Source organism: Centroberyx gerrardi, chromosome 18 (assembly GCF_048128805.1).
Source record: "Centroberyx gerrardi isolate f3 chromosome 18, fCenGer3.hap1.cur.20231027, whole genome shotgun sequence".
Lineage (NCBI taxonomy): Eukaryota > Metazoa > Chordata > Actinopteri > Beryciformes > Berycidae > Centroberyx > Centroberyx gerrardi.
Genome location: NC_136014.1, coordinates 6,463,428 through 6,475,456, shown reverse-complemented (window position 1 = coordinate 6,475,456; position 12,029 = coordinate 6,463,428). Strand labels below are relative to the sequence as shown.

The window sequence follows — 12,029 nt, the reverse complement described above, 5'->3', positions numbered from 1 at the left end:
TGTACGACTACAATCTGCTTGCCAAAGCTGGTAAAGTGATTCTTTCTAACATTTAAATATATACTCATTATGTTTTCATATATTCACTCAGAAGTCAAAGATTTGTTTAGTGCTCCCCTAGCAGCAGAGCGCATGTACCTTCTCACTCAGAGCTTTGTAGGGCTTCAACAGTGGATGGGTTTTGGCCTGCTCATCCACACTATCCCCCAGTTTCCAACCTGCTGACACCTGCAACAACAGATATCACAAGTCATCGTCCCATGGACAATGTAGGTATAAGTAGTATAAATATTACAGGTTTACTGTAGATGCACACAGAGCATCCAGGTACTTGCAGGGTACAGCTAACTGGCCAGCAATGCTACTGTACCAGTTTCTATGCTGACTACAATAACAAGGTATCAGTTCTGCCATTTGTCACTAATATGAGTGAGGAGAACTCAATAGAAATCACATGCATAGTGACTAACCTTCTCTGAGGACCATTTGTCATGGGAATGCTCTGCATATTTGTTAGCAATGTAGTCAAGTTTTTCAGGAAGGGAGATGCTGGAAAAGAAGGAGAGTTGACACATTTAAATCCATATTTATAGTGTTGTCATTTGTTGTCTGTTCTAAAAAAAGTCAAATTCTTCAACAACATACAGTATGTAAATATATCCAACATTCAGAATAGGGTTCAACTGATATGGGCTTTCAAAAGTCAACACTGAATCTGACTTTTTGGACTGAAGCTGCCGATAGCCGATATTTTGTGCCAATATCCTTAAATTTGTCGATTTTCAATGCCAAAACATTGCAAGTATTATCATGTATACTTGTGTGGAATCAAATCAAAATGTGGCAATCAATGAATTCAGGGCTTCCCATAGACAACCAGTGTAGAACTGATTATAGAATAAATATGTAAACAAACTGCATAGACGACATGGACGACACTGATTGGCTGATTTTTAATAAAAGGTCAATATCGGCATATGTTGGCAAACCGATATATCGGCCTTAGATGTTCAGTTAAATTCCACATTATGCCTTTTAATCAGACCACTCACTTGGCAGTGTTAATGGGTTTGGGGTCGAAGTTGCCCTGTGCGTCCACTGACGCCTGCTTCTCCAGCGTGGCACCAGGACTGGCATCCACAAAGTCGGGAGGCAAGGCCCCAGCGATGGCACACAGGCAGGGCATGGCCATTTTGAAAAGGTCGGCGTCGTACTTCTACAGGAGAGACAGACACAGCGGCAGGGAAGACAGGTTACAAACTGGTTTTCCCACCATTTCCTCCGCAACCTCTGCATGACTGTGCGGAGTCAAAAGAGGACACGTCTGCTTGACTGTGAGATGGAAAGATGGAGCGGAGCGGAGCCGCGGAAGGAAAGAGATAGAGAAGGAGGGGGAAAATGAGAGACAGAGAGCAGGAAAAGTCTGCAGCGAGCGGCGATCTGTCACAGGCTGATAAATGATTCATCTCTCTCGGCTTCGCCTCGGCTGTGGTGTTCGCAAGCATTTCATTGCGCCTTCACTCCGCCCGCTCAGACTAGCGGGAACTTTTCTCCCAGGAGGGACGCACTCAAGTGGTGAAACTCAGACTCCCACAAAACAAAACAAAAACAGAAAAAACAGCAGTGAACCTCAGAGGGCTTTATAAGAGCAAGGACCACTAGCCTACTGACAACATTTTGTTACACAAGGGAGTGATTTGAGGAAACAACTGTCTTGACTCCTGACACTATCATTGTATTCTCAGGAATAGAGATGGAACCAGAGCATGAGGGAGAGAGAGAGAAAGAGAGAGAGAGAGCAGTGCAGTATTACAGCACTCAGAAATGATAAATAATTTCTTTGTCTCACTGGGTGAGAGCACAGTTATCTGGCAGTGCGGTCCATCCACACACCGTGGGCTCGTCTTAATCAATAATCTAGCACTTGGTTTCCGGCTGTACTGTACCTTATGAGAAAGGGAGTCGAAGATTCCCCAGAAGAGTTTCTTGGTGAGAAGGAGCTCCTCCTCGGACGCCATGCCGAAGATGCCCTGACCGGACGGCAGGCAGTAGTACTTCCAGTTCTGCTCATAGTGGTTGGTCAGCAGCTAGGGATCAGAGATACACATCAGCATAAGTATTCAGGTTCAGATTTGGTTCAGTATTGCTGTACATGTGTAGAATACTCGAAACATGAAATGCTACAGTACCTAGAAAATATAGTGCATCATACTCTTTAGTGACCAGACAGTGCATCACATTTAAAGGGGCAATAAGGAAGATTTTTACTGTCACATAGTACAGAATTACCATTATATATCTGTGGACGTTGATAGGGTTGTTGATTACTACTAATTACTCAATGTTTACCTTGCCAGCTGCTGAGATTTCTGGCTTTGGATGAAAAACTCCATGCCCATCTGAACCAGAAACTTCTATTGATGTTGCTGCAATTACTACTTGTTGCCAATAGAGGTCAATAAGGGTAATAGATTACTTAATCCCCCTTTAAAATCTCCACTTAAACTAATAATAGTATCATAAGATCACTATAACATAAAAGGCCAGAAGACAAAGTCTTCGTCACAGAGTGAGCATTGAACATTACATAAATTGAGTCAAATGAAAACTTGATCATTTCCATATTTAAAATGTCAATTTTCTGTCTATTTTTTCTGTGAGAGCGCAGTTCTTTCTTCCTCATTCCCCATCTATTCATCAATTTTGTTTGCTATTCTTATATTGTGAATGATATGTTTCTCATTACAGTGTTCCAAAGCCCCAAGGAGCTTTGTGAACCACCTCTGCATATTAATTCATTTACTGTTTATATTGTCTGATGCCATACCCTTTTATTTACACAAATTAATAGAACTGAAACTAAAGTGAGAATTTTGGTTTTCCCTCCCTGTCCTGTGCAACGTGTTACAAAAAAGGTTGTTCCTCAGTCCCAGGCTTACATATTGATGTGCAGGGAGGACAAGAGGAAGAGAAGGTGACAACTGGTATATGACAACCAGTGGTGGGAAGAAAGATGATGGAAGTAAATCAAGATGATGTGAAGATGGAGAGGTGGGGTGGGCTGTGCATATGTGTGTGTGAGTGTGTGCGGTAGAATTGTCTGTATCTGTGGGAGGGATGATTTGTGATGCCAAATATCAACCGTTGATGAAACGCTCAGGGGAGGCGGCGATCGTATCAGCATTTCAGCGGTGTGAGAAAACCTGTCCAACGCACGGGAAGTGAGGAGGATGGATGGGTCGTGAAATAGGAGATGTCGCTGATTGCGTGGCACAATTATCCCCCCCAACTCCTACTCATAAATCAACAGAATAATGACAAAAATGTGTGTCCGGCGCCTCACCCGGAGGGGCATCTTGCAGTACTCGGTGAGCATGGGCACGTCGAACACCAGCCGCCTGAGCAGCTGCTGCATTATGGAGGGACGCAGATGCCTGGGAAGTAGGTGAAGGATATTGTTTCAGAATAGAAATACAGGAGGAAAGGGTAGAGAGTGTGGTAAACACCAGAAATTCAATAAAAACATTAACAAAACAACAGAAATACAGGGAAGTTAAAAGAATGGCAGATTCAAGCACAGAACATTTCACCAATACATGTGCCATAACTATCCTTTGTGCTATTAAATTAGGGTGAGCATCTATGTAATTAGAAAAGTAAAAGCACTATGTACAATCATATTTAAAGGGCCACAAGTCAAATACAGCATGTCCTATGTTTTGGGTCTAAAAGTGCATTAAATCAGTGCTTTATTTATTAACCATAATAAAATATTGGTATTAATCTATCAAGTGAAGCTGATGTCATTGTTCCCAGAAGGTTGTGATTTGGCTGGTTTGTCAAAGAATAGTGAATAGACCTACATGCAATAGCAAAGTGGAACAGAGGGCTGTCTAATATGTTGTACTAAAGCCTGAGGCAAGCCATTTGACAGTAGCATTATTTGAAAAATAGCAGCCACTGTAACCGCTCCCCCCTCCTCTCCCCTTTAATACTTTCACTCAGCTGAGCGTGAGCGAGCTTGGCAGGCCGTACTTGCAGACAGCCAGCAGACACTCCTCGATGGCGTCCCTCTGGGCCTTGGTGAGCGAGCGGCCTTTGGACAGCCGGTAGATGGTCTGCAGGGTGGAGTCGACCAGCCCGGCGTAGTGCTCCGTGCTGGCGAAGAGAGCGGCGCACCGAGTCAGCAGAGGCAGCAGGGCCGTGCCGATGTACCTGTTCATGGCCAAGGCCGTCTCCGTGGTGCTCAGCACCTCCTGCGGGACGGAGGACAACAAGAAATTTAGCTAAGGGCCAGAGAGCCAATTCACAGCGTACGGTCTCCGCATGTCAAGATTAGTAATAGGTTGGAAAGACTCCGGGCTCCAGGTAGCAGGGAAAAATAAGCCCAATGTGGGTCCTGGGTTGATAAAAGTTACCGCCCTGGGACAGTGCAGCTGAATAGCCTTACTTTAATCCTGATGTCACGATATCTTTGTACCGATTCAGCAAGGTTTGAAAGACCAGAAAGGCCATTTAAACAGAACAAGTGTCTTTAACTGTAAATAAGACTCTGGAGGGTGTGGATTTGCAGTTTTATCCCTTATTTGGGCAAATTAACCTGATGCATCACACGTAAACAATCCCTCATGAATACTCTCACTAGCAAAAAAGGCTTTCCTCCATATAGGAATACTGCTTCTTTTTTAAACATTTGCAATCTTTATTAATCCCTAAAGGTAGCAAGGCAACACAACTGCAGACAAATCACAGGTTTAGGTTTAACTTTCCAAACTGAAGCCTTCCTCTCAAATAGAGGATGTGTCGGCTTCTGTTACAAACACCTCTGACATCTAAACTAAACCGTACAGCTGAATCAGGTGATGTAGTGCATGGGAATGGAGCAAAAGTCTGCCCAAGCTGCCACCCTCCATTGACAAACTGTCATTGACAAACTCAATATGTTCACTGCACATCTACCGCCATGCGAGAGACTGTGACCCCAGCTGACGGGGGTTAAATGATGTCACTGTTCATCTAGTTTGACTCCTGAAACTAATTCAGCTGACATTGCGATACAATTTATCTCAATGTCAGCTGAATTAGTTGTCATTTTATGTGGACGGTCATTATATTTCCTCAGGAGATAATGGTGGAGTAATTACAGTGGTCCCATGGTGACTGTGTCATTGCCCCAGCAGGGAATATTATACTCCTGGGGACGAGACAAGACCGGAATAGCAGCTTTTTATCTGGCTGTCTTTGATTGGGTGGCAAAGGAGTGAGCATTGATCAGAGTGACTTTGAAGTAAACTTCCACGGAGGCATCGCATCGACTCATCGTCTCATTTAGAGGATAAGTGGACGACAGGTTTACTCTTCCTAACCGGATGATTTTTACCAAAGACGACTTTCATGTCGGTCATGACAAGGCTTTGTTCTGATGGAAGTGCTGAGCCATCGCTGTTCGTGTTTGCTGAGGTTTTCTGTCTTTGTTGCTCCTCCCTGATGAGCAAACCGGACACCAAGTGTCACTGTTTGCATTCAAATTATTACCAAGCAGCTGGTCATAAAGCTCACGCCTTGTGTGGAAAAATTGGGTGGAATGATAGATAAAATATTGAGCTTTAATTAAATATCCCTTTACAGGAATATAGATAGATAGTTGATATAAAATGGTACAAGATGTTGTATCTAGGACGTGTAACAGCTGTTAACAGGTAGGTTTGAGGGCCTAACTCACTCCTTTGGGGAGGGATATTTTGGAGGCATGAGGCTCGCTAGGTAAGCTTGCAATGTGGCGAATGTTTGCTGATGGATTAGTTTCTCTCTCGCTCACCGTGTCCAGAGACGCCGAGGCTCGGAGGTCAGGCAGGAAGCCGACCTCCAGCAGCTGGAGCAGGAAGCTCTGGTCCTCGATGCCGTACACGCGGTCCAGGAAGAGCACCATGGGGGCCTTGTGGTCCGGACAGAAGCTGGCAGACATGTCCGGTTCAGTCACCGAGCCATCTGAACAGGAGCCAGATTAGAGGAGGAAAGAACAGCTTCAAGTTTATTCGCCATTTTTTATCAAAATATATACTTACATATTGAGGGCATTACAATAGAGTATTCAGTAGGAACAAGAGGAGGAGGATGTTGATTGGAAGAAGAGGAAGAACAAATACAAGAAGACAAGGAAGATGAGGAGCATAAGAAGAGAGAGGAGGAAAAAGGGAGGAAGAGCAACACAAGAATTTAACTAACAGCACCAAAGAAAGTTAGCTCAACTTTTACTACAGTATGTATTTATTGAGACACTCTCCCTTGAGTTTACTTTTGTCATCTGTAATGACACCTGCTACGAAAGATGCGGAAAGCAAACAGATAAGCGCAGGAGGGCATTGAGTAAGGAAAAAAGTAATTCCAAGCATGATAAGCTGCGGAAACATATCACCAAAGTGAAACCCCTGACGTTCAGCCGTGCAAGACGCCGCTCGCGTTCTCATTAGAATTATGTCACCAAGGAAATTGGATCCGCGGCTTGATTAGGCTCTCGCCAAGATCCGGTTCGAGTGCATCTCTGAGGATAGCGTTTTCAGTGAGGATGATGACTAAACATGACATGTTTTTTTTGGGTAAAGCACAAACTGGAGAGGTAAAGACCTTTTTGGCGACAGTGCTTCTTCCACGGTGGAAACGCAGAGCGAGGAGTGAATAGAAATCGGTTCCTGAAGGCCACGTGGCTCAGAGGAGACGATCAGTCACCATGATATAACGCCCGCTGGCATGGCTCTACTCCACTGAGAGAGACAATAATTTTAGTGTAAATCAGAGGAAGTGTTGCCTTGATCTAGCAGCCTGATTTACTTACTAGCCATAACAACTTTTTTTTCCTTCATAATTCTAGGAAATAAAGTATAGTGACATGTTAATCTAAAAATTCTAAAAAAAAAGATACGTTTTTCTCCATCTGGTCCACCTTGGTTTACTTTCTCCCCATCACTACAAACGATTTAAGGGATTTCACCTGTAGAAACTTGTGATGGTCCTCAAACTTCTATGTTGATTAATCAATTTCTATGCAATTAATTGGATGTTGACGCATATAATACAGAGTTCCTGCAGATACATCTATATCTCTGTTCATCCTTAAACTCCTTCAGCATTATTTTTTTACATTTGGAAAGACATGTACACTGTTTACTGGCTATATTGGCATTGGGCTTGAATAGGACTCGAATTGCTCCAGTCTCCTCCTTAACTTAGTCTTGAACTTTTTGGACTTGGTCTTGGTTTACACCTGGTTTATATACATAATAGCAGCAGCAATGGGGGCATAGCTTCCAAACTTGCAAAGCTGAAATTAAACCTACACACCTGAATCCTGAACAAAAAGATGAAGAATGTGTCGACCTGTCTGTTGCTCTTCAACCATCAACTATAGCCACCAACGCTGGCTGAACCGTACCTTTGTTGACCGTAGGCGTTTTCAGGGGGATGCTGATGACGCCCACCAGGTCTGTGGTGGGGACCAGGGAGCGCAGGATGGCTCGGATACGCAGCGCCTCGCCTTTACCCTTGTTGATGAGCTGTAAGAGACACAAGCAGAAAAATCCTAGTTAAACATGATTTCATTTGCGTCACTATAGGAGCTCCTGTTGTGGTGACTTTTTTTCCATGACCAAAGGGAAATTTTCTGATAACAGACATTGCTGCAGTCCTAAGATAGCCCACTGACTCATCAGTTTCCATGGTATTTGACTGTTCCACCTGAAGTGCTTACACAATCTGGTCCACCAACTTCAAACTTGTCATCATCCTCTTTCAGTCATTTTGAAATGTCGAGTTGACCTGACATTGTTAAGTTACAGATCGTAATAGAACAACTCAACAACAAACCTTCCTATGCATTCTCTCATTATATGTATTTATATAGCTACTGTAATATCATTAACTCATTAAATATTCACCGGTCTGGAAAATAGTTTGACATGTGAGCTGTGCAAATGTTTGAACTGAGCTTCAAACGTTAATATTATCATGACAATACGATGGCTAAATTTATATATTGTTGGATTAAGGATATGGGATGATGTAGCACTCTAAAGACTTCATTAAAATTCTACTGGAATAGGATCATTGCACAAAGCTGGAAAAACTGTCTTAGTCCTGAACCAAGTCTGTCTCTCTGGCTATGCCCTTGGTTGCAGGTCATTATTGCAGTATGTCGTGCTTCGGCTCATGTTGTTGTTATTGTTGTTGTTGAATGACTCACATGCATCTCCGGGGCGCAGCGTCCCAGCAGGTCAATGAGGGCAGAGTAGAAGGACATGATGGCGTTGCCCATATGGATCACCTCCCCCTCTTCATCACCAGACCTGACACACAGAGAGGGAAACACACGTCACTCTCCGTCACTGGGACAAAAAAATTCTTTTTATAGAATATTGGAAACCTGCTTAGCACTTAGGGAGTTTGTATTAGGAAAGCTATGTAGGGACCATAAGCTTATAGATTTTACCAGGCAATTTAAGAAATAAATGGGCAATATACTGAGGCATAGTAGATGGGCAATTCTGCAAACAATTATAACGAACAATGTTTTGTCACGATACATGAGCTCCTTAAAGCCCGCTATGTTATTTACATTGATTTTGTCCCACTTTCCACTCCCTATCCCTGCTTAAGGCAATAATGACCTTTTCTACTGCATCAAAATGTTGCCTGTGTATCACAACCTTTACATACTGATGTGTGCAGGAATACAGTAACACACTCAACATTCTGCTCACACTATTGGTCAAACTCAAGGCCGTTCTACTCGATTCTCTTTATCCTCTTATTGTTTTTTTTTCAGTCTTACCTCCCACCAAATCTCAAATGTCCACCACTAATGGCAAAATTTGTTGTTAACTAACCTGTCTAACTGAGTAACAGTTCAAAAAAAGACATATTACCTGGTGGTAGATTATAGCAAATACTTTCCCATAGAATTATTTTCTTGGTGGGGTACAAATGTCTCATGTCTCATGTGGCGTTTAGACTATCTGATGCTAAAACTCCCCATTCATACCAACAGCGATGGTCTCCTTTTAGGTGAGGTAGCAGTTCCTCTAGGCAGGGTGGCCCAAGGAAGGAAACACTGATTCCCACCAAATAATGGGGATGAACACTATATCAAATTCATATCGATATTGCAATATTAAAAAGTGCAATAACTGTATGGCTAATGCTGGTGTAGGAAATCCCAGAAATACAATGGGAAGTCTAATGGGAGACTTTATCACAATCGACTGCTGTCGAGCCACTGAATGGGTTTTAAACCACGTAGACTACCATTAAGAATTATATTGCAAGTCATATTGAAAGTGCAGTATAATAATCTCAAGGCATCTGGGACAAATTATTTTTCCACAGTGTGGATCTGAGTTCCCCATACCATTTTATAGGTCACCATCTCTTAAAGAGCTGCTAACACTAAAATAATTTCATTAGTATGGTTTTCTAAATGCTAAATGCTGTTTCCACCCTGAAAAAAACCCTATAAAATCATGGAAGAGAAAGTGGAGTGTATCCCTACCCAGTAGTGACTCCAGCGGGGCAGTTGGGCAGGTCCAGGGCAGGGTCATCGGAGATCTTGATGGCCTCCTTCATGGCAGCCAGCAGCCCCTGGCCTCCCTCTCCCCTCAGGGCGGGGCCGAAACACTCCGGACGCCTGATCAGCAGCTTCACCACCACGTTGGAGTTCTCCTCCACGCTCTCACCTGATATATTGGTGCAACACACACATACAGACACATTTATCATTCATTCATTCACACCTGGGAGTTTCCCTATACAACCACAGTCTTCTACTGTTGGTCACTAAGCAGCTCCAGGTGTCATTTATGTGCCTCGATAGTAATTGTTGACGGAGGGGAGAATGTCACTAACACACATTCTCAAAAACATGACCCCAAGTGCCATGCAAACTTCTACATTTTGCATTTCTCAAAATTATGACAACATTTCCTATAAACCTTGTTGCAGTTAGAATAGTTGAACTGGAAGTAAGTTGTGTATTACATGCAGAGTGAAAATGAGTCCTGCTTTGTGCCATAAAGCAATCTCCCTTTGTGCCATAAAGCAAGGTTTCTTGCCAAATCCGACCCGGTGACACAGTATAAAATGCAGTGCAGAGGCAATCTTCTGTTTAAAGTAATTATACTAACGCGTCAAAATTTATGCGGTAATGATTTAGTGATGTTAAAATGCTACATGTAGCACATTTAAAACGCAACATTTCTTCACTCCATGCGCTGCCTATGGGCTTCTGCTACACTACATACCGTTGCTGAAGACAGCGAATCTCAGGAAGGAGAGGTAGCGCTCTCCCTCTATGGGGTTCCAGCCCAGGTCTGGGTAACCCTTGGCAACCAGCATGGCACAGCTCTGCAGACCACAGCCTGCCAGGTATGTCACCACCTAGACACACACACACACACATTAAGTCACACAGTTCCTCACAGGGACCAAACAGACACAGCTCTGCTCCTCTCCTGGGTATTATAATGGCCCACTCTGTCTTTTCACTGTCAGTGTCAGTAACAGTGACGGCTTGAAAGCATTTGCTGAGCTGGCTTATTCAACTTGCACAAAAACGTACTTCATTTTTCATAGGGAAAACTGGTGTGCCATCAATTTTCTATTTCTATCTATTACTTCCACCATAAGTCAATGGAGAGAAGTTTTAATATGAAATAATGTGAGTTGTTAATAATGCAAAGGAATCTGCTGATTACACCACGGTCCAGACTGTTTCAAGTACTGTAAAATACTGTAAATACTACTAAAATGTACTAAAATGACATATTGACAACCATTTGAGCAAAAAAGACTTCATCCCACTATCCCTGTATTTATGCTTTTTGAGGTTGCAACAGGTTGCTTCTGTACACTTGGGCCCAGTTCCACGATTGTGCATTAGGGAGCAATGCACCATCAGATACAATTAATGCACCGTCGGTTTTAAATCCCTGTTTTTCCCATTCCTGCTCATAGTTTCCTGAGCACGTTTCAAGTTGTTTGATTTCAATTCGTTTTGCCAATTTCACAGTGCCTGAATTAGCATTTAACACTAAAGTAAGTCTATCATATGACAGACTATCGCGCTTCAGCAACCAATTAGGCTTGAAGTCAGCATGAACGGCAACCACTGGCTAGTAAATCAGCCTGGGACCAGTGTATGCAGTGTTGTATGCTTGAGCTAAACAGTTTAATAGCCACTGTGATCTATGAGTTATGGCATTGCAGCTATTTTACAAACCAACTGTTCAAAGTGCAGATTTCTGCTGACAAAGATAATACAATTAGTGACTATACCCCTGCCAAATACATGTTATTTGTGCACTTTATTTTATTCTAAGTTAAAAAATATCTGCTGTGAGTGATGAAAAGTTTTTATGCAGAGCAAAGTCGTTTGAGGGCCAGTTATGGTGCAATGATGCCTAATTTAGATCCACCTCAGTGGTTTAGTCCTGCAGCCAGGACTGTGTTCACTACTGTGCTTTTTATTCCATGCTGAAGTAGCAAACCTTCTCCAGGTCGGGCTCCTCCAGGGCCAGAGCCAGCCCGTTGTTGTCCATCACTGAAGAGGCTGCGACGTCCAGTGGAGTGGAGCCCCGCATAGCTTCAGAGGCTACACACACACACACACACACACACACATAGAAATTGTCACCAGATAAGCCAAAAGGCACTTTGCATTTGGTTCCATACTAAACAACAGGGGGCAGTCTATCTACATCTGCTGCACTGTATTCTCTCTCTCTCAGTCTCGTCCTCTGAACAGCAGGTTCTGTTTGGATTAAGTGTTGATAAGATCAGTCCTGGTCTATGTCTGACATTGGGACCACTGACTTCTTCTCACTACACCCAACCTTAATCAAAACAAATAAAATATATGAATATAAATCTAAATAAATAAATAACAAAAAATAAAAATAAAATAAATACATACATTTGAATATTCTACATACCCCCTCCAGAAATGTAAGGTTAATGCAGTGCAGCATATTTTTGCTGAATTA

General features: G+C 42.8%; 1 protein-coding gene across 1 annotated transcript in view; it reads right to left on the bottom strand.

Annotated features, from left to right (window-relative positions):
* Nucleotides 1-12,029, bottom strand: part of ryr3 (ryanodine receptor 3) — a 123,393-nt gene that overhangs the window by 33,083 nt on the left and 78,281 nt on the right. Inside the window, 12 exon segments of the mRNA XM_078289846.1 lie at nucleotides 139-228; nucleotides 471-549; nucleotides 1,053-1,216; nucleotides 1,947-2,087; nucleotides 3,344-3,434; nucleotides 4,036-4,256; nucleotides 5,819-5,988; nucleotides 7,430-7,550; nucleotides 8,237-8,339; nucleotides 9,542-9,725; nucleotides 10,290-10,425; nucleotides 11,535-11,638. Of these exon segments, the coding sequence (XP_078145972.1) occupies nucleotides 139-228; nucleotides 471-549; nucleotides 1,053-1,216; nucleotides 1,947-2,087; nucleotides 3,344-3,434; nucleotides 4,036-4,256; nucleotides 5,819-5,988; nucleotides 7,430-7,550; nucleotides 8,237-8,339; nucleotides 9,542-9,725; nucleotides 10,290-10,425; nucleotides 11,535-11,638 (1,604 nt within the window).